This window comes from Sphaerodactylus townsendi, linkage group LG02 (genome assembly GCF_021028975.2).
Source record: "Sphaerodactylus townsendi isolate TG3544 linkage group LG02, MPM_Stown_v2.3, whole genome shotgun sequence".
Classification (NCBI taxonomy): Eukaryota; Metazoa; Chordata; class Lepidosauria; order Squamata; family Sphaerodactylidae; genus Sphaerodactylus; species Sphaerodactylus townsendi.
In genome coordinates this window covers 176,666,699-176,691,018 of record NC_059426.1, presented here as the reverse complement: position 1 = coordinate 176,691,018, position 24,320 = coordinate 176,666,699, and the positions used below count along the sequence as shown (strand labels likewise).

At 50.0% G+C, this 24,320-nt stretch overlaps 1 protein-coding gene across 1 annotated transcript in view; it reads left to right on the top strand.

The window, feature by feature from the left end:
- Window positions 1–24,320, top strand: part of ACAP2 (ArfGAP with coiled-coil, ankyrin repeat and PH domains 2) — a 42,497-nt gene that overhangs the window by 7,746 nt on the left and 10,431 nt on the right. Inside the window, exons 2-8 of the mRNA XM_048486078.1 lie at window positions 4,783–4,840; window positions 12,104–12,223; window positions 13,530–13,583; window positions 17,407–17,465; window positions 18,568–18,751; window positions 20,305–20,349; window positions 22,094–22,189. Coding sequence (XP_048342035.1) covers window positions 4,783–4,840; window positions 12,104–12,223; window positions 13,530–13,583; window positions 17,407–17,465; window positions 18,568–18,751; window positions 20,305–20,349; window positions 22,094–22,189 — 616 coding nt within the window. The remainder of the gene's footprint in view (window positions 1–4,782; window positions 4,841–12,103; window positions 12,224–13,529; window positions 13,584–17,406; window positions 17,466–18,567; window positions 18,752–20,304; window positions 20,350–22,093; window positions 22,190–24,320) is intronic.

The window sequence follows — 24,320 nt, the reverse complement described above, 5'->3', positions numbered from 1 at the left end:
CTTCTTTATTTCCATGGAGATATTTGGCTCCCTGCTCAAAGCAGTCAGCCGAGCGCCCGATTGCATTTGCCAGCGCCAGCGAGCGAGCGAGCTGTGCGGATGAACCGATTCGTGGAAGCTGCTGATTAATTCCTAGTGACATCGACCGGCGGACTCGACGTGCCGCTACAGCTGTTGTGCGTGCCCTGAAGGCTGGCTTTTAGCTCGCGGGCGTGAACGGACAAGCGGCGAGAGGTTTCTGGTATTCGCAACACGGAAGCGAGCCTCTGGCGTATCCAGCTTCCAAGTAGACCTTTCAGGTCAATACGACCGGTGTGATCCATTTCTATGTGGTCCTATTGTCTGCCACAGTACAACAAACTCTCTGTGCCCCCCCCCCCCCTTTACACAATATGTATGATGTATGCTTCAAGAGCAGCAGTGGCATAGAAGGTTGGGAGCTCGTGTATCTAATCTGGAGGAACCGGGTTTGATTCCCAGCTCCGCCGCCTGAGCTGTGGAGGCTTATCTGGAGAATTCAGATTAGCCTGTGCACTCCCACACATGCCAGCTGGGTGACCTTGGGCTAGTCACAGCTTCTCGGAGCTCTCTCAGCCCCACCCACCTCACGGGGTTTGTTGGGTGGGGGGAAGGGCAAGGAGATTGTCAGCCCCTTTGAGTCTCCTGCAGGAGAGAAAGGGGGGATATAAATCCAAAACTCTTCTTCTTCATTGGTCAGGCCACACCTGGGGGTGATTCAGGTGCAACCTCTCTTCAAAAGGGATGGACGATCCATGAATAATTAATATGGCTTGCAAGCTCATGTTTCTTTCTGCAGCAGATGGGATGCGCTGGTTGCATTGAAATGGCGAAAGGTCTGGAGTCCGTGCCCAACGAGGAGAGACTTAGGGAGCTGGGGATGTTCAGTTTGGTGAAGAGAAGGTTAAGAGGTGACACGGTAGCCATGTATAGATATCGGAAGGGATGTCGTGTTGGTGATGGAGCAAGCTTGTTTTCTGCGGCTCCAGAGACTAGAGCAGTGATGGCGAACCTTTTCGAGACCGAGTGCCCAAATTGCAACCCAAAACCCGCTTATTTATCGCAAAGTGCCAACACGGCAATTTAACCTGAATACTGAGGTTTTAGTTTAGAAAAAACGGTTGGCTCGAAGGCACACGTTACTCAGGAGTAAGCTTGGCGAAGCAACCGTGCAACACTTCAAATGGGTGGATCACGATCCTAGGAGGGTTTACTCAGAAGCAAGCCCCATTGCCAGCAACCGAGCATACTTCCAGGTAAAGGATCACACCCAGTCCAGCCTAGATGTGTGTGTGGGGGGGGTCCACCCCCCTCCCACATGATGAACTCTGTTTGTGCGTGCCTACAGAGAGGGCTCTGAGTGCCACCCCTGGCACCCGTGCCATAGGTTCACCACCACTGGACTAGAACCAGGAGTCATGGGTTCAAGGTGAAGGAAAAGAGATTCCACCTAAACATCAGGAAAAACTTCCTGACAGGAAGGGCTGTTTGACAGTGGAATTCACTGCCTGGGAGTGTGGTGGAGTCTCCTTCTGTGGTGGGTTTTAAAGAGAGGCTGGATGGCCATCTGTCAGGAGTGCTTTGATTTTGTGGTTCCTGCATCTCAGAGGGTTGGACTGGATGGCCCTTGGGGTCTCTTTCAGCTCTATGATTCTATGATTTATGGAATTATTTTGGAAGGCAGCACTCTGGCTGACTTTTCACTTCTCCACTCTATGTGGATATTATAGCTGTTTTTTAATTCCAGTCTTAATTCTGAATTTTTTTTGGCACCAACGTTTTACAATTGGTATTTTAATGATTGATACTTGCTCATAATTTTAATTGTATTACTTTTGTGAGCTGTGCTGAGCCGGAAAGGGGAAGGTTGGCCTAGGAGTTCTAAATAATAATAGTAAAGACCTGGCTGTGGTTAACAGCTGGAACTCTGAAAAAGGAAACTGAATCCTTGATTTTAGCTGCTAAAGAGCAAGCCATTAGAACAAATATGTTCACAGTCAGAATTGAAAAGTCCTCGGATGATACAATATACAGATTGTGCAAGGAAGCCGACGTACTCAGCTGCTGCAAGGAAGCTGACGTACTCAGTAGATCATGTACTCGGCTGCTGCAAAAAGATTGCCCAGACTGAGTACAAGCAGAGGCACAGCTCAGTGGCCAAGATGATCCACTGGAATTTATGCAAAAAGTATAACATTGGGACAGCTAAAAATCGGGGGGAACATTGTCCAGAGAAGGTCACAGAAAGATCTCGTGAGACTTTTGAATCTAAACAGACCAAGTGTTGGCACATAATAACAGACATCACAGTGTCAAACTCTTTAGTTTGGAGAGGAGACGTCTGAGGGGGGATATGATTGAAGTCTATAAAATTATGCATGGGGTAGAAAATGTTGACAGAGAGAAATTGTTCTCTCTTTCTCACAATACTTGAACCAGGGGGCATTCACTGAAAATGATGGGGGGAAGAATTAGGACTAATAAAAGGAAACACTTCTTCACGCAACGTGTGATTGGTGTTTGGAATATGCTGCCACAGGAGGTGGTGATGGCCACTAACCTGGACAGCTTTAAAAGGGGCTTGGACAGATTGATGGAGGAGAAGTCGATCTATGGCTACCAATCTTGATCCTCCTTGATCTGAGGTTGCAAATGCCTTAGCAGACCAGGTGCTCAGGAGCAGCAGCAGCAGCAGAAGGCCATTGCTTTCACCTCCTGCAGGTGAACTCCCAAAGGCACCTGGTGGGCCACTGCGAGTAGCAGAGAGCTGGACTAGATGCACTCTGGTCTGATCCAGCAGGCTAGTTCTTATGTTCTTATGTTCTTATGTGATGGACGACAAGGAAGTGACCATCATCGACATAGCAGTACCCAGTGGCAGCAGGGTCATTGAAAAAGAACACGAGAAGGTCGCTTAATACCACGATTTGCAAGTTGAGATTCAGTGACTTTGGCACAAAGCGAAGTCGTCCCAGTGGTAATCGGCACCCTGGGCGCCACTCCGAAAACACTCAAGCGGCACTTGAGGCATCTTCAAATCCACAGAATCGACCTCTGTCGGATTCAGAAGGCAGCCCTGCTGCGATCCGCACAAACACCGCATCCTAGGCCTCTGGGTGAGGCTCGAAGCGTGATGAAAGGCCAACAACCAACTAAAGAACTGCCAGCTGTGATAGCTAACAACATTAAATAGTAATGATCAGAATAATAGGATGTAGACAGGATGGAGCGGGCGCAGAGGGGAGCGAGGATGATCAATTACAAGCCCTGTGAGGAAAGGCATTTGGGAATACTCCATATGAGAAAAGGAAGTTGAGGGGGCACCAGATTTCTCCCTTTCAGTTTTTAGGGGAGGGCCGGGAGCTGTTCCTGTGGGCAGCAGAGGACAGGGCTCACTAGAACGGGTATAAATTACAGACTTAATGGCTGGATATCAGAATTAATTTTTTTACAGTGGGAGTTGTCCAGCAGTGGAGTTGACCACCCTAGGGCAGTTGTGGCGAACCTATGGCACGGGTGCCAGAGGTGGCACTCAGAGCCTTTTCTGTGGGCACACATGCACAGAGTTCATCATGTGGGGGGGGGCAGACTCCCCTAGGCTGGCCTGGGCATGATCCTTTAACTGGGAGTAAACTCAGTTGCTGGCAATGGGGCTTGCTTCTGAGAAAACTCTCCTAGGGTCGTGATTCACCCATTTGAAGCTTTGCACGGTTGCTTCACCAAGCTTACTCCCGAGTGACATGCACCTCGGAGCCAACTGTTTTTTTCTAAACGAGAACCTCAGTATTCGGGTTAATTTGCTGTGTTGGCACTTTGCGATAAATAAGCGGGCTTTGGGTTGCAGTTTGGGCACTCGGTCTCGAAAAGGTTCGCCATCGCTGCCCTAGGGGTTGTTGAGCTCTGCCTCTCTGGATGCCTTCAAGCCGTGGCTAGACAAACACTGGTCATGGGTGCTTTAGGCTGATCCTGCAGTGAGCAGGGGGCTGGACTTGATGGAATGCACGGTCCCTTCCAACTCTCTGATTCAATGAGGCCATAGAACCACAGAGTTGGAAGAAACCCCCCAGGGCCATCAAGTCCAATCCACCTGCCATGCAGGAACACACAATCAAAGCACTCCTGACAGATGGCCATCCAGCCTCTCTTGAAAAACCTCCAAAGAAGGAGACTCCACCACACTCCGGGGTAGTGCATTCCACTGTCGAACAGCCCTGACTGTCAGGAAGTTCTTCCTAATGTTTAGGTGGAATCTCTTCTCCTGCACCTTGAACCCATCACTCCTGGTCCTGGTCTCTGGAGCAGCAGAAGACAAGCTCTCTCCCTCACCAACATGACGTCCCTTCAAATATGTAAACAGGGCTATCATGTCACCTCTTAACCTTCACCAAACTGAACATCCCCAGCTCCCTAAGTCTCTCCTCATAGGGCAGTGGTGGCGAACCGTTGGCACTCCAGATGTTATGGACTACAATTCCCATCAGCCCCTGCCAGCATGGCCAATTGACCATGTTGGAAGGGGCTGATGGGAATTGTAGTCCATAACATCTGGAGTGCCAACGGTTCGCCACCACGGTCATAGGGCATGGATTCCAGACCTTTGACCATTTTTGTGGCCATCCTGATCCGTCGTGATCCATCCGTTAGCCCTTCCTGCCCTGGCATTGGGGAATGTGGTTATTACTTTCTGCTTCCTGCGTCTTTTGCAGGGAGGGCTGGGCACGTGTCGTGTGAGTCCTTAAGGTCCTCTCCGCTCTTATTTTGCAGGGCTGCTTTGGAAGAGGTCGAAGGAGATGTGATGGAGCTGGAGCTGAAGCTGGAGAAGGTGAGCATTCATGACTTCACCTCTGCTCCTTGGGCCATACTGGGGTGTGTGTGTGTGTGTCTCCATGAAATTTTCAGAGTCCCAAGTCAAGGGGGAGCAGCCATCGGCATTAGAAAGCTCTCAGCTCACTCCCCCTCGCCCAATCAGGTGGGTGTTCCCAGGCCGGAGCTGTGTTCGATTCTCCAGCGTGAAAAAAAACCCAAGTTTGTTGTCGATGGGATAGTTGGAATCCCCTGCCAGGAAGCAGAAGACCAGAACGGGGACTCTTTTTATCTGTCATTTGGAATTCAGAGCGGTGAATCATGGGCTGAAGAGTGGCTGACTCGCTGGTCCGCCTGCTGGTTCTAAGTGGGTAGTTCAGACAGAAGAGAAGAAGGAGGAGGAGGAGTTTGGATTTATATCCCCCCTTACTCTCCTGCAGGAGACTCAAAGGGGCTGACAATCTCCTTGCCCTTCCCCCCCTCACAACAAACACCCTGCGAGGTGGGTGGGGCTGAGAGAGCTCTGAGAAGCTGTGACTAGCCCAAGGTCACCCAGCTGGCGTGTGTGGGAGTGTACAGGCTAATCTGAATTCCCCAGAGAAGCCTCCACAGCTCAGGCGGCAGAGCTGGGAATCAAACCCAGTTCCTCCAGATTAAATACACGAGCTCTTAACCTCCTACGCCACTGCTGCATAGTGAAAGAGGGGGTGGCTCATTGGATTTGGATACCTGCTAGGATCCTGGCAGATGCTGTCCAGGCTCAGAGAAGAATCGAACACGGTCTCAGGAAGGCAGTGATTTAACTGTCCATGTTTTTAAATGCTTGCCAGATTTTTCTGAGCCCAGTCACCTGATTGGCACCAGTGGGCATGAACAATGGCCTGTTAAGACACATATACGTGTATCATCTCTGCAGCTACCATAGACAGACAGATACACAGTCTCTCTACCATCTGTCTGTCTGTTTATGATATCTAAAGGGACCCGGTTGCTGGGCATGAATGGAATAGAAATGTGAGGGAGACAGCTGTGTGGAGCATCTTTTAGGATCTGGCACTGCTTATTCTCACAGCGTGGTATGGTGGTTAAGAGCAGCGGACTCTAATCTGGAGAACCTGGGTTGATTCCTCACTCTTACACATGAACAGTGGACTCTTACCTGAAGAGTCTCATACCTGGAGAGTTTTCCCTCTCCTCCACTTGAAGCCTGCTGGGTGACCTTGGGCTAGTCACAGTTCTCTCGCAACTCTCTCAGCCCCACCTACCTCACAGGTTGTCTGTTGTGGGGAGAGGAAGGGAAAGGAGTCCATAAGCCGCTTTGAGTGTCCTTACAGTAGAGAAAAGTGATGTATAAATCTTACGCAGCAGTGGCGTAGGAGGTTAAGAGCTCGTGTATCTAATCTGGAGGAACCGGATTTGATTCTCTGCTCTGTCGCCTGAGCTGTGGAGGCTTATCTGGGGAATTCAGATTAGCCTGTGTACTCCCACACACGCCAGCTGGGTGACCTTGGGCTAGTCACAGCTTCTCGGAGCTCTCTCAGCTCCACCTACCTCACAGGGTGTTTGTTGTGAGGGGGGAAGGGCAAGGAGATTGTCAGCCCCTTTGAGTCTCCTGCAGGAGAGAAAGGGGGGATATAAATCCAAACTCCTCTTCTTCTTCTTCTTCTTCTTCTTCTTCTTCTTCTTCTTCTTCTTCTTCTTCTTCTTCTTCTTCTTCTTCTTCTTCTTCTTCTTCTTCTTCTTCTTCTTCTTCTTCTTCAATACTACCAAGAAGGATTCACAACATACTCAAAAAGGCCTCGATGGGGGGTAAAACCAGAGGTGGGATCCAGCAGGTTCTCACAGGTTCCCAAGAGTAGGTTACTAATTATTTGTGTGTGCCAAGAGGGGGTTACTAATGGGTGATTTTGCCCCGTGATTTTTGCCTTAGTTACGCCCCTCCTCTCAGCAGTAGCGCGCAGGCCTTGAAGCAGTCTAGCAGGAGGTGCACCGGCGTGCGTGGCAGCCTGCGCCTGCGTGCATTCGTTTCCCGCCCAAGGACCGGCGCAGCGGCTGTGTCCTTGCCACAGCCCCGCCCAGGAATGCCCTGCCCCAGGAATGCCCAGCCACGCCCCCGTCGTGCCCCGCCCAGCCCCACTGGCGCTACGCCACAGTTTGAATCCCACCACCATGGGAACCTGTTACTAAAATGTTTGGATCCCACCACTGGATAAAACACGCGCAAACATTCGTACAACTTCTGAGGCTGTTGCGGAAAGGAGGGTAAAGCACAGACACAAAGATCGCGATGACCAGGAAGGGGGGGATAAAACACATGCGCAGGAAGCCAGGGGTGGTGGTTTAAATTGCATTTTTTTTTAAATTTCCCTGGCAGCCATCCGGATGCATCAGTCTCCTCCTCAGAGGCAGGGCAAGGTGTAAATGGGAGAAGTGCTGTACTGGCTTTGCTGCCCGTCGAAGGCTGCTGGGGTCAGGGAGGGAGGGACGCCAAGAGAGAACTCTTCATTCTCCGTCTGGGAGCAACAGGAAGTGAGCACTTCTCTACTTTACTTCCTGCCCCAGCTGGGAGGAGGAGAAGTCTCGGACTTCCTTCTGCAGAGCTCGAGGGGTTTCATGGGGGTGCTGTCGTGGTGCCCCGTTCTCCCTCTTCCCCCTGCTGGGCAGGTGACCCTTGGGTGGCGTCTCTGCCGCTCGGCTGGTTCTCGACCCCCCACTGCCTGCCAAATGATCCATGGACCTTGTTTACGGGCGCCTGTGCCTTTCCCCAGTGAGCTCTGGAAATGGTCCAAGTGCAAAACTCCCATGTTCGTTCGAAGTCACTTTTTCCACCTGCCTGCTTGTGAGTGCTGTGCCCGTCCCGTCCCTGGGCACCGTGGGCAACAAGGAACCCCCTCAACAGTGTTTGGGGTGGCTGAGATGTGAACTGTTCTTCTTTGCACATAGGGGCAAAAAATCCAAACTTCACATACATGCTACAGGGGTCAGTGCTATCAGTCACAGACTAGGAAAGGGATTTGGGCGTCTTAGTGGATAGTTCCATGGGAATGTCAACTCAATGCACAGCAGCTGTGAAAAAGGCAAACTCTATGCTGGGGATAATTAGGAAAGGAGTTGAGAATAAAACTGCAAGGATTGTCATGCCCTTATATAAAGCCGTGGTGCGACCACACTTGGAGTCCTGTGTTCAGTTCTGGTCACCACATCTCAAAAAGGATATCAAAGAGATAGAAGGGGTGCAGAGAAGGGCAACGAGGATGATTGAGGGACTGGAGCACCTTCCTTATGAGGAGAGGCTGCAGCGTTTGGGACTCTTTAGTTTGGAGAGGAGACGTCTGAGGGGGGATATGATTGAAGTCTATAAAATTATGCATGGGGTAGAAAATGTTGACAGAGAGACATTTTTCTCTCTTTCTCACAATACTAGAACCAGGGGGCATTCATTGAAAATGCTGGGGGGAAGAATTAGGACTAATAAAAGGAAACACTTCTTCACGCAACGTGTGATTGGTGTTTGGAATATGCTGCCTCAGGAGGTGGTGATGGCCACTAACCTGGATAGCTTTAAAAGGGGCTTGGACAGATTTATGGAGGAGAAGATGATCAATGGCTACCAATCTTGATCCTCCTTGATCTGAGATTGCAAATGCCTCAGCAGACCAGGTGCTCAGGAGCAGCAGCAGCAGAAGGCCCTTGCTTTCACCTCCAGCACGTGAGCTCCCAAAGGCACCTGGTGGGCCACTGCGAGTAGCAGAATGCTGGACTAGATGGACTCTGATCTGATCCAGCAGGCTAGTTCGTATGTTCTTATGTTCTTTGGGCTCTCTATTTCCTTACTAGCCTGCCTTTCTTGCTGAAACGACAGCTTCCACAGTGTAACACAAGGCATGAGCCACCCGGCAAACAATGTAACGGGAGCGAGGCAGCAAAAATGAGAAAGTATGCAGAAAAAGGAGATCAGATATAATATATCAGAACCCGCAGTACTTCATCCGTAATACGCCGCATTCTCAGATACCAGCAGCCAAAAGATTCACACGGCTGCTGCCGCCATTTTCCAACTCGTTGCCCACATGCGTCTAGTAACACAAAATATATTTTGGGGTTCTGTGTGGTTTCCGGGCTGTCTGGCTGTGTTCCAGCAGCATTCTCTCCTGACGTTTCGCCTGCATCTGTGGCTGGCATCTTCAGAGGATCTGATAGTAGGAATGGAAAGCAAGTGGAGTATATATACTGTGAGGTCAAAAGGTGAGGCCCTCTGAATAGAGTCACAAAGTCTGTGACTGTGAGTCACAAAGAAGTCTCACATGCCAGGCTACTCTATTCAGAGGGCCTCACCTTTTGACCTCACAGTATATATACTCCACTTGCTTTCCATTCCTACTATCAGATCCTCTGAAGATGCCAGCCATAGATGCAGGCGAAACGTCAGCCCAGAAAACCCACAACAACCAGTGCATTGATTTGTATTCTAGCTGTAGTGCTGGGTCCATGTGACTGCCGGTCCATGTCATAAAACACAGAAATATATCGACTTAGTGATCGACTTGGCAAGAGCAGCGGAACCCCATTGAATGGGGGAAGGGCCTCCATTTTGTCAGGACTCATCTTCTGCTTGTTCGCTCGGCCATATTAATCACCCGGTCAATGGTGGCTCCACATTTCTGTGGCATCGCCAGGAGATTTAGAGAAATATCGAGCTTAAGAGTCATCCGCGTAGTAATGGCAGCTCACTCCAGAGCTACAAATGATATCTCCTGAGGGCATTGTAAAAGGACTGTAAAAATATGCATTATTCATAATAACCTCAAGCTCTTAGGTAGCTTTTTAAAAAGGTTTTGAACTTGCCTGTCAGCTGCCCATTATGTTGAACAAATTGAGCCTCTGTGTTCATCAGGAAGCTGGCTTTCTTTCTTTTTAAGAATATATATTTGATTAATTTCTCATTTATATAAAATATCAAAATACAGAGAACATCAGCAACTGAATGAAAAACCGGGGTGCTGTGTGGTTTCCGGGCTGTATGGCCGTGTTCTAGCAGCATTCTCTCCTGACGTTTCGCCTGCATCTGTGGCTGGCATCTTCAGCTGTGGATCTGTTAGTAGGAATGGAAAGCAAGTGGAGTATATATACTGTATTGCCGAAGGCTTTCACGGCCGGAATCACTGGGGTGCTGTGTGGTTTCTGGGCTGTATGGCCATGTTCTAGCAGCATTCTCTCCTGACATTTCAATTGCATCTGTGGCTGGCATCTTCAGCTATGGACAAGTCTACATAGGAACCACCAAACACAGCGCTCAGACACTAATCAAAAAACACGAATGGCACTGCAGACTATTTCAGCCAGAAAAATCAGCAATAGCAGAACACTTGATAAACCAACCTGGACACAGAATATTATTTGAAAACACAGAAATTCTGGACCACTCTGACAACCACTACGTCAGACTACACAGAGAATCCATTGAAATTCATAAGCACATGGACAATTTCAACAGGAAGGAAGAAACCATGAAAATGAACAGAATTTGGCTGCCAGTGTTGAAAAACTCTAGAATCAAGACAGTGACTAATCAGCTCCACACAAACTCAGAACAACTATAGACAATAGCAACCAAAGGGAACAAAAGACCAGGATACTTCTATTCGGATGCATTCACCTATTGACCTTGCTATCTTCATTGTTACTCCCACGCTACAGACTTCTTTGTGACTCACATGCCAGGCTACTCTATTCAGAGGGCCTCACCTTTTGACCTCACAGTATATATACTCCACTTGCTTTCCATTCCTACTAACAGATCCTCTAAAGATGCCAGCCACAGATGCAGGCGAAACGTCAGGAGAGAATGCTGCTAGAACACTGCCATACGGCCCGGAAACCACACAGCACCCCAGTGATTCCGGCCGTGAAAGCCTTCGACAATGCATTGAATGAAAAACCGCTGTGCTATAGAGAGTGTTCTAACATACTGCATCTGTGCATGGTTTGACAGTTGCACAGTGGCAGATAGGAAGGCGCTGCGAAAGGTGACCACTACTGCTCAGAGGATTATTGGCTGCCCTCTCCCCTCTTTGGAAGACGTTTATAAATTCCCGCTGCCTAAAGAAAGTTCAGAGTATTCTGAAGGACCCGTCTCATCCGGCACACTCTCTTTTTGAAATGTCACCATCTGGCAGACGATACAGGATTATGAAAACCAGGACAACTAGGCTCAGAGACAGATTCTATTCTAGAGCTGTGGCTATGCCGAACTCCATGGTTTCGTGCTGACGTGGTTGGGGCTGTGTAGGGATGGGTGGAAGAAGGGGAAGTTGAGGATGGGGTGTGAGGTCTGAAATAGTGTGCATCGGGGAATGTTTGTAATTTTCGTTGTGCGTGCACAATGACAATAAATGCTTATTATTATTATCATTATCATCAAAAACAGGATACAGTGAATGAAAACAACAACAGCCACGAAAATCATACAAAGGATATAAAATACTATATTTTAAAATGCTTAGTTTGGGGAGTCTTACTTTCCCTTACTTAATTACTCCTTCGATACTAGGAGCAGCAGTGGTGTAGGAGGTTAAGAGCTCATATATCTAATCTGGAGGAACGGGATTTGATTCCCAGCTCTGCCGCCTGAGCTGTGGAGGCTTATCTGGGGAATTCAGATTAGCCTGTACACTCCCACACACGCCAGCTGGGTGACCTTGGGCTAGTCATAGCTTCTCGGAGCTCTCTCAGCCCCACCCACCTCACAGGGTGTTTGTTGTGAGGGGGGAAGGGCAAGGGGATTGTAAGCCCCTTTGAGTCTCCTGCAGGAGAGAAAGGGGGGATATAAATCCAAACTCTCTTCTTCTTCTTCTTCTTCTTCTTCTTCTGATGATGATGATGATGATGATGATGATGATGATGTTCAAAAATAGGATACAGTGAATGAAAACAACACCCATGAAAATCATACAAAGCATATAAACTACTATATTTTAAAATGTTTAGTTTGGGGAGTCTTACTTTCCCTTACTTAATTACTCCTGCGATACTAGTAGCCATATATATTAACTACCACCACTCATAGGTCTTGTAAACAAGACAGAGATGGGGTTGGATGAGAAATGGAAACTACATTTTACGTCCTGTGCCAAAATGGTTAAAAAACGATGTTTTATTTTGATAACTTTTACATATTTCATAGATTTAAAAAAATTAATGGCTAGACCTCCCCCCCCCTCTTCTCCAAGCGATCTCAGTGTGGAGGGGCCGAATCCTTCACCAGTCCCTTTTCTCGTTTCAGCTGGTAAAGCTCTGCATCGCCATGATTGACACGGGAAAAGCCTTCTGTGTGGCCAACAAGCAGTTCATGAACGGCATTCGGGACCTTGCGCAGTATTCCAGTCACGACGGTCTCGTTGAGGTAAGTTTGGGTGCTGTTTTCCCTTGAGCAGTTCAGAGGATTTATCATGGCCAGAATCAACCGGCTGTTGTGGGTTTTCCGGACAGCATGGCTGTGGTCTGATAGTTTTGGCTCCTAACCAACTTTCCCCGTAAGCTGCACGAGTGCGTGGCCAGCGTGCTGGGGCTGTGCAGGAAAGGGAGCGCTCTTGCGCGCTGCTCAGCTCTGCACGGTGATTTGGAACTTCTGCACAACACCATGGAAGAATTGGAGAGTTAGTTGCTCCGAGCATTTTGGCCGCATCTACGACTGGCATCTTTTCCAACAACCTGTTTCAGTGCAGTTCTCTTCTTCCAACCACTGAATCCGGGGTGGGGTTGGGGGGGTGTTGTACAGCTTGTCTCCCACCCTTTCAGTTTTTGCAACCCCGCTCTTTATCTTTTCAAGTGACCTGTTTACTTCAGTCCAGTGTAAAATGTTAGAACCAGGGGGCATTCATTGAAAATGCTGGGGGGAAGAATTAGGACTAATAAAAGGAAACACTTCTTCACGCAACGTGTGATTGGTGTTTGGAATCTGCTGCCACAGGAGGTGGGGATGGCCACTAACCTGGATAGCTTTCAAAGGGGCTTGGACAGATTTATGGAGGAGAAGTTGATTTATGGCTACCAATCTTGATCCTCTTTGATCTGAGATTGCAAATGCCTTAGCGGACCAGATGCTTGGGAGCAGCAGCAGCAGAAGGCCATTGCTTTCACATCCTGCACGTGAGCTCCCAAAGGCACCTGGTGGGCCACTGTGAGTAGCAGAGAGCTGGACTAGATGGACTCTGGTCTGATACAGCAGGCTCCTTCTTGTGTTCTTATGTTAAACCTTTATGTAACCTGAGCCATTGAGGCAAATGGGGTGCCAGATGGAAGGGTGTTACGAAGAGCCGTGCGCTTGCAGAAGCCAAACCTGGCCTATCGTCTGTCCCTTGCAAGATGCTGAATTCACTGCTTCAGAGAGTTGTGGAGTCTGTCGGGAGTGCTTTGATTGTGTGTTCCTGCATGGTAGGGGGTTGGACTTGATGGCCCCTGGGGTCTCTTCCAACTCTATGGCTCATTCCGCACATGCAGAATAATGCACTTTCAAACTGCTTTCAGTTCTCTTTGAAGCTGTGCGGAATGGCAAAATCCACTTTCAAACAGTTGTGAAAGTGGTTTGAAAACGCATTATTTTGCGTGTGCGGAAGGGGCCTAAGATTCTATGCTGTAGTTGCTTTCTGAGGTCTTTGGAGGTAACTTTGCTGTAATGGGGCTTTCTCGCCTTCTCTCTTCCCTTGCAGAACAGCCTGACCAAATTCTCCGACAGCCTTCACGAAATGGTCAATTATCACACGGTAAGTTTGGGGAAATCACTCCGCTGTGACCGGCCGCTCTTCGGTACTTCTCTCTTCCTTCTTAGGCGTGCATTATCCGCACCTTTTGTTGCGGATTTCATTTTTGAGAAGCTGAGTCTGGGGGAAACTCGCACGTGCCGGTTTTCCTGGGCTTTCTGGAATACTGTCTTATTGGCAGGCGCTCCGTGGCCTTGATGGTTCCTGTGGAAACGCAGCACCGTGGCGCCTGTCAGTCTCTCCTTCCCTCTTTTATCAGCCTCTTGGACAACAAGGTGAATGTGTAGGCAGAGCTTATAAGTGGTTAAGAGCAGGTGGATTCTAATCTGGAGAACCGGATTTGATTCCCCACTCCTCTACCTGAGTGGCAGAGGCTTATCTGGTGAACCGGATGTGTTTCCGCACTCCGACATTCCTGCTGGGTGACCTTGGGCCTGTCACAGTTCTCTCTGAACTCTCTCAGCCCCACCTCCCTTACAAGGTGTGGGGAGAGGAAGGGAAAGGAGCTTGTAAGCCACCTTGAGTCTCCTTACAGGAGAGAAACGTGGGAGATATAAATCCAAACTCTTCTTTTTCTTCTTTACCCGCTTTTTAAAAAAAGCTTCCACGAGGCTTTGCCAGAGATTGTATCTTCCTCGTTGCATCTAGCTTGGCTTTTTAGCCATTTTTCTGTCTGTGTGGCACCAAAGGGTGATCACTACTGCTCAGAGGATGATCGGCTGCCCTCTCCCCTCCTGGGAAGAACTCTATAATTCCCGAAGCCTAAAGAAAGCCCTAAATATTCCGAGAGACCCGTCTCATCCAGCACACTCTCTTTTTGAACTGTTACCATCCGGCAGACGACACAGGTCTATCAAAACTAGGACAAAGAGGTTTAGAGACAGCTTCTACTCTAGAGCTGTGGCTATGCTGAACTCCGCGGCTTCGTGTTGATGTGTTTGGGGCTGTGTAGGGATGGGTGGAGGAAGGGGAAAGTGAGGATGGGGCATGAGTCTGGAATTGTGTGCATCGAGGAATGCTGCTGTAAATTTCGTTGTGCATGCACAATGACAATAAAACGCTTATGCTTATGCTTATGGTGTTGAGCACAGGGAAAGAGGAAGCGTTTGCCGCGTATCCTCAGCAATGCTTGCGGTGTGGAGAGGGGGCTCCAAAGTGTCCCTCTGGGCTGGTTTTTCCCACAGTGCAAATCTAGGAGACGAGTTGTGCTTCCCTAAGCTGAATTATCCCCTTCTAAGCCCATGATTTAGGATCTACTTAGGACTGTGGGGGGAGCGTGTGTGAGAAAGAGAGAGAGCAAAGAAGGAGGCAAGATGAGGTGGGAGGGAGGGAGGAAGAGGCCTCCCCTCCCCAATCCCAGAGTTATCCTGCAGCTGGGATCCTTCCTACATGCAGAACTTAACTGGGCGTCAAATCCCAGCCGGGCAGTGAATTTCCTGGGAGGCTTCCAGCAGATGGCTGTCCTGGCAGTGTCCCCTGGAGGCCCTGCAGGGCACTGGGCTAATTCTGCAAGTGGAAGAACCGGGGATGTAGCTCGGAAAGACAACTGATAAACATAAGAAACTGCTGTGTGCAAAATCCAGCCGTCGGTCTGGGTTGTTGCTTTCTATCGATTCTGCTGGTGTGTCCTGACCCTCTGACAGTGGAATGCTCTCCCTTGGAGTGTGGTGGAGTCTCCTTCTTTGGAGGTTTTTAAAGAGAGGCTGGGTGAACATATGTCCAGAGTGCTTTGATTGTGTGTTCCTGCATGGCAGGGGGTTGGACTGGATGGCCCTTGGGGTCTCTTCCAACTCTGTGATTCTATGATTCCTACTTCTTGAGTTGGAAAGCAGGGAAGACCTGTGATCTTGACAGGAACAGATCCCAAAATCCAACCCATAAAGAGGTAATGTGTAATTTAAAATGTATAATTTGGCAGTCATCTGGGTCCTTTTATCTAATGGGACTCACCGCTCCCTCCCTCTTGGGGGAGGATTTAAAATTAGGGTTTCTTGGACACCTCTTATTATCTTACTGCTGTTTTTAAAGGTTTTAACTATATTTATTTGTATTGAGATTTATGTTGTACACCGCCCAGAGCCCCTCGGGGATGGGGCGGTATAAAAGTTTAAATAATAAATAAATTAAATTAAATACCATGTTTCTCCGAAAATAAGACAGTGTCTTATATTAATTTTTGCTCCCAAGGATGCGCTATGTCTTATTTTCAGGGGATGTCTTATTTTTCTGTGTTCTGTTCGTCGGGCATGCTTCCAAACAAAAACTTTGCTACGTCTTACTTTCAGGGGATGCTTTCTATTTAGCACCTCAGCAAAACCTCTACGACGTCTTATTCTCAGGGGATGTCTTATTTTTGGAGAAACGGGGTGGGTAGGTCATTTTAAAGTACCAGCACTTCAGTTGACGAGCAAAGTTACAAACAGAGTCTATCCTGGAGGGAGGGAATGCTGCCATCCGCTTCCTGAGCGCATGAAAGTTGAGAATAGACAACGCATTTTATCATAGACCCCAGAGAATGTGCTGTTTGGACAGCCGCACCGTTAACACCGTCACAACTGGAGTCATGATCGAGGCCCTGCTTCATGTTCCTTTCCCTGCCAAAGTGAAGAACTCTAGAATTCCCGAAGCCTAAAAAAAGCCCAAAATATTCTGAGGGACCCGTCTCATCCAGCACACTCTCTTTTTGAACTGCTACCATCTGGCAGACGACACAGGTCTATCAAAACTAGGACAAAGAGGCTTAGAGACAGCTTCTGCTCTAGAGCTGTGGCTATGCTAAACTCTGGGGCTTCGTGTTGATGTGTTTGGGGCTGTGTAGGGATGGGTGGAGGAAGGGGAAAGTGAGGATGGGGGATGAGTCTGAAATTGTGTGCATCGAGGAAGGCTGCTGTAAATTTCGTTGTGCGTGCACAATGACAATAAAATGCTTATGCTTAGCAAGAAGTGATGGTACTAAGAGCCCCCCCCCCCCCCCCCGCGCGCGCTACTGAAGCTGGAGGCACCCAGCCGAGTTCTCTCTCTCTCTCTGTCCTGTCGGTCTGTTGCTTGTAAGGTTGAGGCCGTTTTCTCTGCTGTTGTTCTTGATGGTTCTTTTGTGCTGCTGGTTCACGTTACTGCTTTTAGGGACTTCTTGTTGCTTTTATGAATACTGACTTCAGTTGTTTCGGGACTGTGGTTTTGTGCTCTTATTGCAAGCCACCTAGAGTGTGCATGTCCTTTGGAGAGCGTGGCTAATAAGTCTGTTAAATGCCGTGAATTCCCGGGCGCTCTTCTGACTTTGACTACGATCTTTTAGGCCCCGGGGGGTTGGGCAGCCTGCCTGCTCCTGTTAAAGTCATTCCCTTCAGTGGGATGGCTACCAGGGGCTGCTTATCCCCGGGGCTGCCTTCGCCACTGCTCCTTTGCAGGGCAACGCTTGCCCTGTTAACTAAGGAAGGAGCAGGACGTGGCTGCTGCATGCGCCTCGCTTTGGGGCAGGCACCAGCACAGCATAGTGGTTAAGAGCAAGTGCGCTCTGATCTGAGGAACCGGGTTTGATTCCCTGCTTTGCCACTTGAGCTGTGGAGGCTTATCTGGTGAACCGGATTAGCTTGTGCACTCCCACACATGTCAGCTGGGTGACCTTGGGCTAGTCAAGGTTCTTTGGAGCTCCCTCAGCTCCACCCACCTCACAGGGTGTTTGTTTTGGGGTGCCGTGCGGGGGGGGAAGGGAAAGGAGATTGTCAGCCCCGTTGAGTTTCCTTACTTTGCTGTTCCGGGCTCGACACAGTTTCTCTCCTTTCTCGTATCAGTGCTTCAACGAGTGTTCTTTTTTTCCCTGTTTCAGATCCTGTTTGACCAAACACAAAGATCAATTAAAATGCAGCTTCAGACATTTGTTAAAGAGTAAGTTCGCTTTCCTTTTTCTTTTGCGGAGACGCGTGCCGAATAAAGCGTAGATTACGTACAGCCACGGATTTGCTTATCAGAGAAACAGCTGCCGGCAGGGTTTGTACCTAAAGACGGCACAGCCCTGACGGCAGGCAATTGCCTAATTTGTCCTGGCTGAGGCTGACCTCAGCTGACATTGTGCTTATGGTGCCGTCCAGAGAACTTTTGCTTCCGCAGCCGTGGGTGTTCTTAGGATTCAGGAAGTGGGAAAGATTCAAGACCCATTTGGGTCCGGAAGCAGAGAAAGGTGTTTAGATGGTTAATATGCTGGCCGTTTTGATAGAGCAAAGGAAATTTTGGAACATCTGAGTGAATCAGAGCCTTGCCGAAATAATACCTCTGAGTTAGAGGCACGCTAGAGAGAACTGATCTCTGCCCCCTAACCAGAGCAGCAGTGGCGTAGGAGGTTAAGAGCTCGTGTATCTAATCTGGAGAAACCGGGTTTGATTCCCAGCTCTGCCGCCTGAGCTGTGGAGGCTTATCTGGGGAATTCAGGTTAGCCTGTACACTCCCACACACGCCAGCTGGGTGACCTTGGGCTAGTCACAGCTTCTCGGAGCTCTCTCAGCCCCACCTACCTCACAGGGTGTTTGTTGTGAGGGGGGAAGGGCAAGGAGATTGTCAGCCCCTTTGAGACTCCTGCAGGAGAGAAAGGGGTGATATAAATCCAAACTCCTCCTCCTCCTCCTCCTCCTCCTCCTCCTCCTCCTCCTCCTCCTCCTCCTCCTCCTCCTCCTCCTCTTCTTCTTCTTCTTCTTCTTCTTCTTCTTCTTGATATTTTTGCTTATAGAAAGTTGGAAATGGAGAGTAACGGGGTGCGATAATGTTAAATGCATTCTGGGGGTAAATACAAATGTCTCCAGCAGGTGTCTGAATTTCACTTCTCCAGCTCCTGTCCTGTTTCTTCTGTCCCTTGCAATGGAAATCTATGACCTGTGTCTCTGTCTGCCTCCACCCCTCCCCTCGCCCATGGGCGGAATCCCCCCAAGAGACGGATTCCCCTCCGCTGCACTTTGAGAGCTCTTGTCAACTGATGCCTCTTCCCTTTGTGTTCCAGAGATATTCGAAAATTTAAAGAAGCCAAGAAGCAGTTTGAGAAGGTCAGCGAGGAGAAAGAGAACGCGCTCGCCAAGAACGCGCAGGTGCCTCGCAACAAGCAGCACGAAGTCGAGGAAGCCGCCCACATCCTGACCGCCACTCGGAAGTGCTTCCGCCACATCGCCCTCGATTACGTCCTGCAGGTAAATGGAAGGGCTTCCGGCAGCGGCCGTTCAGAGACGTTTGTGTTTGTCTGTCGGTCTCTGCCCGGAGGTTTTCAGGCAAAGGGGAGCCCAGGATGTGACCTTGGGTCAGGGCTGGGGAGGGAAGAGAAAGGAAGAGGGAGGACAACGGCCTCTAGGAACGCTTGTCAGGTGAAGCTGTTGCTTGCCCGGAAGAGAAGGTAGAGGAAGGTGGCTCTGAAGAAGAAGCGTTTGGATTTATACCCCACCTTTTTCTCCCGAAAGGAGACTCAAGGTGACTTACAAACTCCTTTCTCTTCCTCTCCCCCACAACAGACACCTTGCCAGATAGGTGGGGCTGAGAAAGTTCTCAGAGAACTGTGACTAGCCCAAGGTCACCCAGCAGGCTTCATGTGTAGGAGTGGGGAAACAGATCCAGTTCAGCAGATATGAGTCTGCTACTCGTGCGGAGGATTGGAGAATCAAGTTGGTTCTCCAGATTAGAGTTCGCTGCTCCTAACCACTGTACCTGTTCCTCTGGAGGTGGACAGGTGGGCCAGTTGGTCAGGTGAATGTTGGTTGTGACGGCTGTTTCCCTGTCAAGGGGTGAGCTGTTGAGAGATGTTTCAGGCTCTCCATGGATTTCAAGAATTTCTCTCTGTCCTCCCCCTTTTTCCTGCAGACCATTTTGATATGTGGGTTTGCTGCCCCCGCCCCGAGTATTTATTTTTGCTCTTGGCAAAACCTTGCAAAGGCGAACTGTTCCTCAAGCACCGCTGAGCAGAGGTGGGATCCAGCAGGTTCTCGCAGGTTCCCGAGAGTAGGTTACTAATTATTTGTGTGTGCCGAGTGGGGGTTACTCCTTGGTGATTTTGCCACGTGATTTTTGCCTTAGTTACGCCCCTTTTCTCAGCAGTAGCGCGCAGAACTTGAAGCAGTCTAGCAGGAGGTGCACCGGCGTGCGTGGCAGCCTGCGCCTGCGTGCATTCGTTTCCCGCCCAAGGACTGGCGCAGCGGCTGCGTCCTTGCCGCAGCCCTGCCCAGGAATGCCCCGCCCCTGGAATGCCCGGTCATGCCCCTGTAGTGCCCCGCCCCGCTCATTGGCGCTACGCCACAGTTTGAATCCCACCACCATGGGAACCTGTTACTAAAATTTTTGGATCCCACCACTGCCGCTGAGAGTATTCTGCAGGCTCGCGTTGGCCTGCAGAGTTCCGGGTCAGGATGGTGGAGGAAGAAAAGATTTTGGGGGTCACAGCAGCTACTGGAAAGGCAAAGAAGCAGAGGCAAGCGGTTTTAGCAGCACGGACTGGCAAATCTCTGGTTGGCCTGAGGTGGGGCTGGCTTGCAGATGAGTTTGGGCCACTTCCTCCAAAGGCCGTGGTTTTGGACAGGTGTCCAGGCGCTCTGTTGTTGCAGGCAAAGCTCGTGACTGATGGGAAGGCTGCCTCTGTATCTGTGCTGTCCTGTGCAGGCTTTTCTTTAACCTGGACGAGCTGCCAGTCCGGCCGTCCCTGGTACTTGCTTTGAGAACCTCGGTTGGCACAATAAACTGGACCTTTTGTTTTTCTTAGATCAACGTTCTCCAGTCGAAGAGGAGATCTGAGATCCTGAAATCTGTAAGTTTCTTCGTAGGATCCAACCTTTGGGCTTTTAATGGAGCTTTGAGCCGTGGGTGTTCTTTGCAGGGAAGCAGTTAGGGTATTTGTAGTTTTAATTTTTGGGACTCTTTAGTTTGGGACTCTTTAGTTTGGAGAGGAGACGTCTGAGGGGGGGATATGTTTGAAGTCTATACAATTATGCATGGGGTAGAAAATGTTGACAGAGAGACATTTTTCTCTCTTTCTCACAATACTAGAACCAGGGGGCATACATTGAAAATGCTGGGGGGAAGAATTAGGACTAATAAAAGGAAACACTTCTTCACGCAACGTGTGATTGGTGTTTGGAATATGCTGCCACAGGAGGTGGTGATGGCCACTAACCTGGATAGCTTTAAAAGGGGCTTGGACAGATTTATGGAGGAGAAGTCAATCTATGGCTACCAATCTTGATCCTCTTTGATCTGAGATTGCAAATGCCTTAGCAGTCCAGGTGCTCGGGAGCAACAGCCGCAGAAGGCCATTGCTTTCACCTCCTGCAGGTGAGCTCCCAAGGGCACCTGGTGGGCCACTGCGAGTAGCAGAGAGCTGGACTAGATGGACTCTGGTCTGATCCAGCTGACTTGTTCTTATGTTCTTAATTGGAAACTGTGTAAGCCCCCACTTCGGCACAGAGCAGTAAGCTGCAGTATTGCCATCTACTCACAACCGGAGATCAATTGTGATAGAAGTGGCTTTCAGGTAGCCGGCTCAAGGTTGACTCAGCCTTCCAGCCTCCTGAGGTCAGTCAAATGAGTACCCAGCTTGCTGGGGGTAAAGTGTAGACAACTGGGGAAGGCAATGGCTGTTGGGGCAGGTGTCTAATGAGCTGATAAGGCATTGCCTGAGAAGCAAAGTGGAAAAAGCATAAGCACATCAGGGAGGGGGAACGAGAAGGGAAGGGTTCCCACATCCCGGGCAGGAGAGAGGAGACACGGCAGGATCAAGCGGGCTGATCATGACTGTGGCAAACCACCCTCTAAACAAAGTCTACCCATTAACTGTCGCGACATGACATCTCCCCATGCGTCAGTAATGACCTGGTGCCTGCACAGGGGGACTCTTTACGTTTAAGGTGCCTTCAGGCATGACAGAAAGGCAGGGGATAAAGGTTTTCATAAATAGCGAAATACTAGGCCAGGGGTCTGCAACCTGCGGCTCTTTCAGCCTTATACTGCGGCTCCACGTGGCCTGGAGGTTGGAGGATAGCGTGGGCGTGCCCCTCCAGCCCTTCAGAGTGGCGCTGGAAGGAAAGGTGAGTGGAGGGGCCAAACTGGAGATGGCTCCGTGTGTGAGGCTGCCGCTTTTCGCATCCCCTCCACTCACCTCTCCTTCCAGCGCTGCTCTGGAGGGTTGGAGGAACATGCCCACACTGCTCTCCAACCCCTGGAGGTCGGAGGGTAGCATGGGCGTGTCCCTCCAGAGCAGCCGCCATCCCCCCTCTGCCATTCCCGCAGCCGCCATCCCCCCTCTGCCCCACGGCCTGCTCCATCGGGCAGAAGGGGTTTCCCTGCCTGGCGCCTCCGCCTCCCAGCGCTGGAAGGAAAGGTGAGTGGAGGGACCGAACCGGAGGTGGCTCTGTACAGAGCTGCCTTCCGGCTTGGTAGATCTTCGGGGCCGTGGAAAATGGGTCCAAATGGCTCTTTGGGTGGTAAAGGTTGCCGACCCCTGTACTAGGCAGTGTGGGATGTCGCCGCTAAGATCTGTCTTTCTGTCTGCTTAGATGTTGTCCTTCATGTATGCCCACCTGGCCTTCTTTCATCAAGGTTATGACCTTTTCAGTGAACTGGGACCCTACATGAAAGACCTCGGAGCTCAGGTAAGGAATGGTGGGGGTCACCTGAGCAGGGTAGGGGGGAAGGGTGTCGAGGGAGAACTCGACAGCTCAGTGGACTAGGAGAACGAGCCAACCCTCTCGGAGGCCGGCATAGATCAGTGATGGTGAACCTTTTCGAGACCCGAGTGCCCAAATGGCAACCCAGAACCCAAAACTTATTTTTCGCAATGTGCCAACCCGGCAGTTTAACCTGAATACTGAGGTTTTAGTTTAGAAAAAATGGTTGGCTCCAAGGCATGCGTTACTCAGGGGTAAGCTTAGTGAAGCAACCGTGCAATGCTTCAAATGGGTGAATCACGATCCTAGGAGGATTTACTCAGAAGCAAGCCCCATTGCCAGCAACTGAGCTTACTCCCAGGTAAAGGATCAAGGCCATGCCAGCCTAGATATATGTGGGGGGGTGGGCGGGCGGTGATTTTCCACCCCCCTCCCACATGACTAACTCTGTGTGTGAGTGCCCACAGAGAGGGCTCTGAGTGCCATCTCTGGCACCCGTGCCATAGGTTCGCAACCACTGGCATAGATTCTTGTGGCTTACAGCGGTGAAGAAATTGATTTGAAACAGACAAAGCTGCCTCGTGCCAAGTCAGAACTCTGCTCAGTCCCAGTCGGAGAACGGTCTTTCCAGCACCTGCTGTGTGTGTGATCCTTTCCGCTGGAGAAAGAACTTTGTGTGAAAATGTTGACAGAGAGAAATGTTTCTCTCTTTCTCACAATACTAGATCCAGGGGGCATCCATTGAAAATGCTGGGGGGAAGAATTAGGACTAATAAAAGGAAACACTTCTTCACACAACGTGTGATTGGTGTTTGGAATATGCTGCCACAGGAGGTGGTGATGGCCACTAACCTGGATAGCTTTAAAAGGGGCTTGGACAGATTTATGGAGGAGAAGTCGATTTATGGCTACCAATCTTGATCCTCCTTGATCTGAGATTGCAAATGCCTTAGCAGACCAGGTGCTCGGGAGCAGCAGCAGCAGAAGGCCCTTGCTTTCACATCCTGCTTGTGAGCTCCCAAAGGCACCTGGTGGGCCACTGCGAGTAGCAGAGAGCTGGACTAGATGGACTCTGGTCTGATCCAGCTGGCTTGTTCTTATGTATTTATACCCCACCTTTCTCTTCTGCATGGAGACTCAAGGTGGCTTACAAGCTCCTTTCCCTTCCTCTCCCCACAACAGACACCTTGTGAAGTAGGTGGGGCTGAGAGAGTTCTAAGAGGACTGTGCCTGGCCCAAGGTAACCAGCAGGAAACGTATCTGGTTCACCAGATAAGCCTCCACCACTCAGGTGGAGGAGTGGGGAATCAAACCCGGTTCTCCCAATTAGAATCCACCTGCTCTTAACCACTACACCACGCTGGCTCTCAGCTGGTGTTGCCGTTCTGCCGGGCTCACTGCCCCAAATTCTCCTCTCGCTTAGCAGAATACGGAACACTGCTAATTGCGCACGACAGGAGTTTGCCAACTTTGGCCCCTACTGTTTCCTTGCGGCTTCAAGGTATTGTCTACAGCAGGGGTCTGCAACCTGTGGCTCTCCAGATGTTCATGGACTGCAATTCCCATCAGCCCCTGCCAGCATGGCCAAGTGGCAGGGCTGATGGGAATTGTAGTCCATGAACAGGACTACGTGCCCCCAGGCCTGGGGTCTCTGTCTTCCTCGGCTGAAATGACCGTTTCTTCCTGGGGTCAGCGAACGGGTGGACTGTTGCATGTAGCAGAAGCCAAGGCTGACCGTGTGAAACACGGCACCGACGTTACCATTGTCTCCAGTGTGACCCGTTTTCTGAGAGAAAATCCCCTGATGCGCAGACTGGGAGCTGAAAGTTCTAGAACACAGGTGTCAAACTCGCGGCCCTCCAGTTGTTGTTGTTGTTGTTGTTGTTGTTGTTAATTTGGGGTAAGGCGGTCCCGCAGGTTATGGACTACAGCTCCCATCACCCCCTGCCAGCATCATGCTGGCAGGGGATTATGGGAACTGTAGTCCATAACATCTGGAAGGCCGCAAATTTGACACCTGTGTTCTAGAATCTCTGGGGTCAAACCTTCACAGTATCGTTTTAAGCTCCATTGAAGCAGCTCAGGGCACGCAGGGCATGGAAAGCGGGGTTTAAAC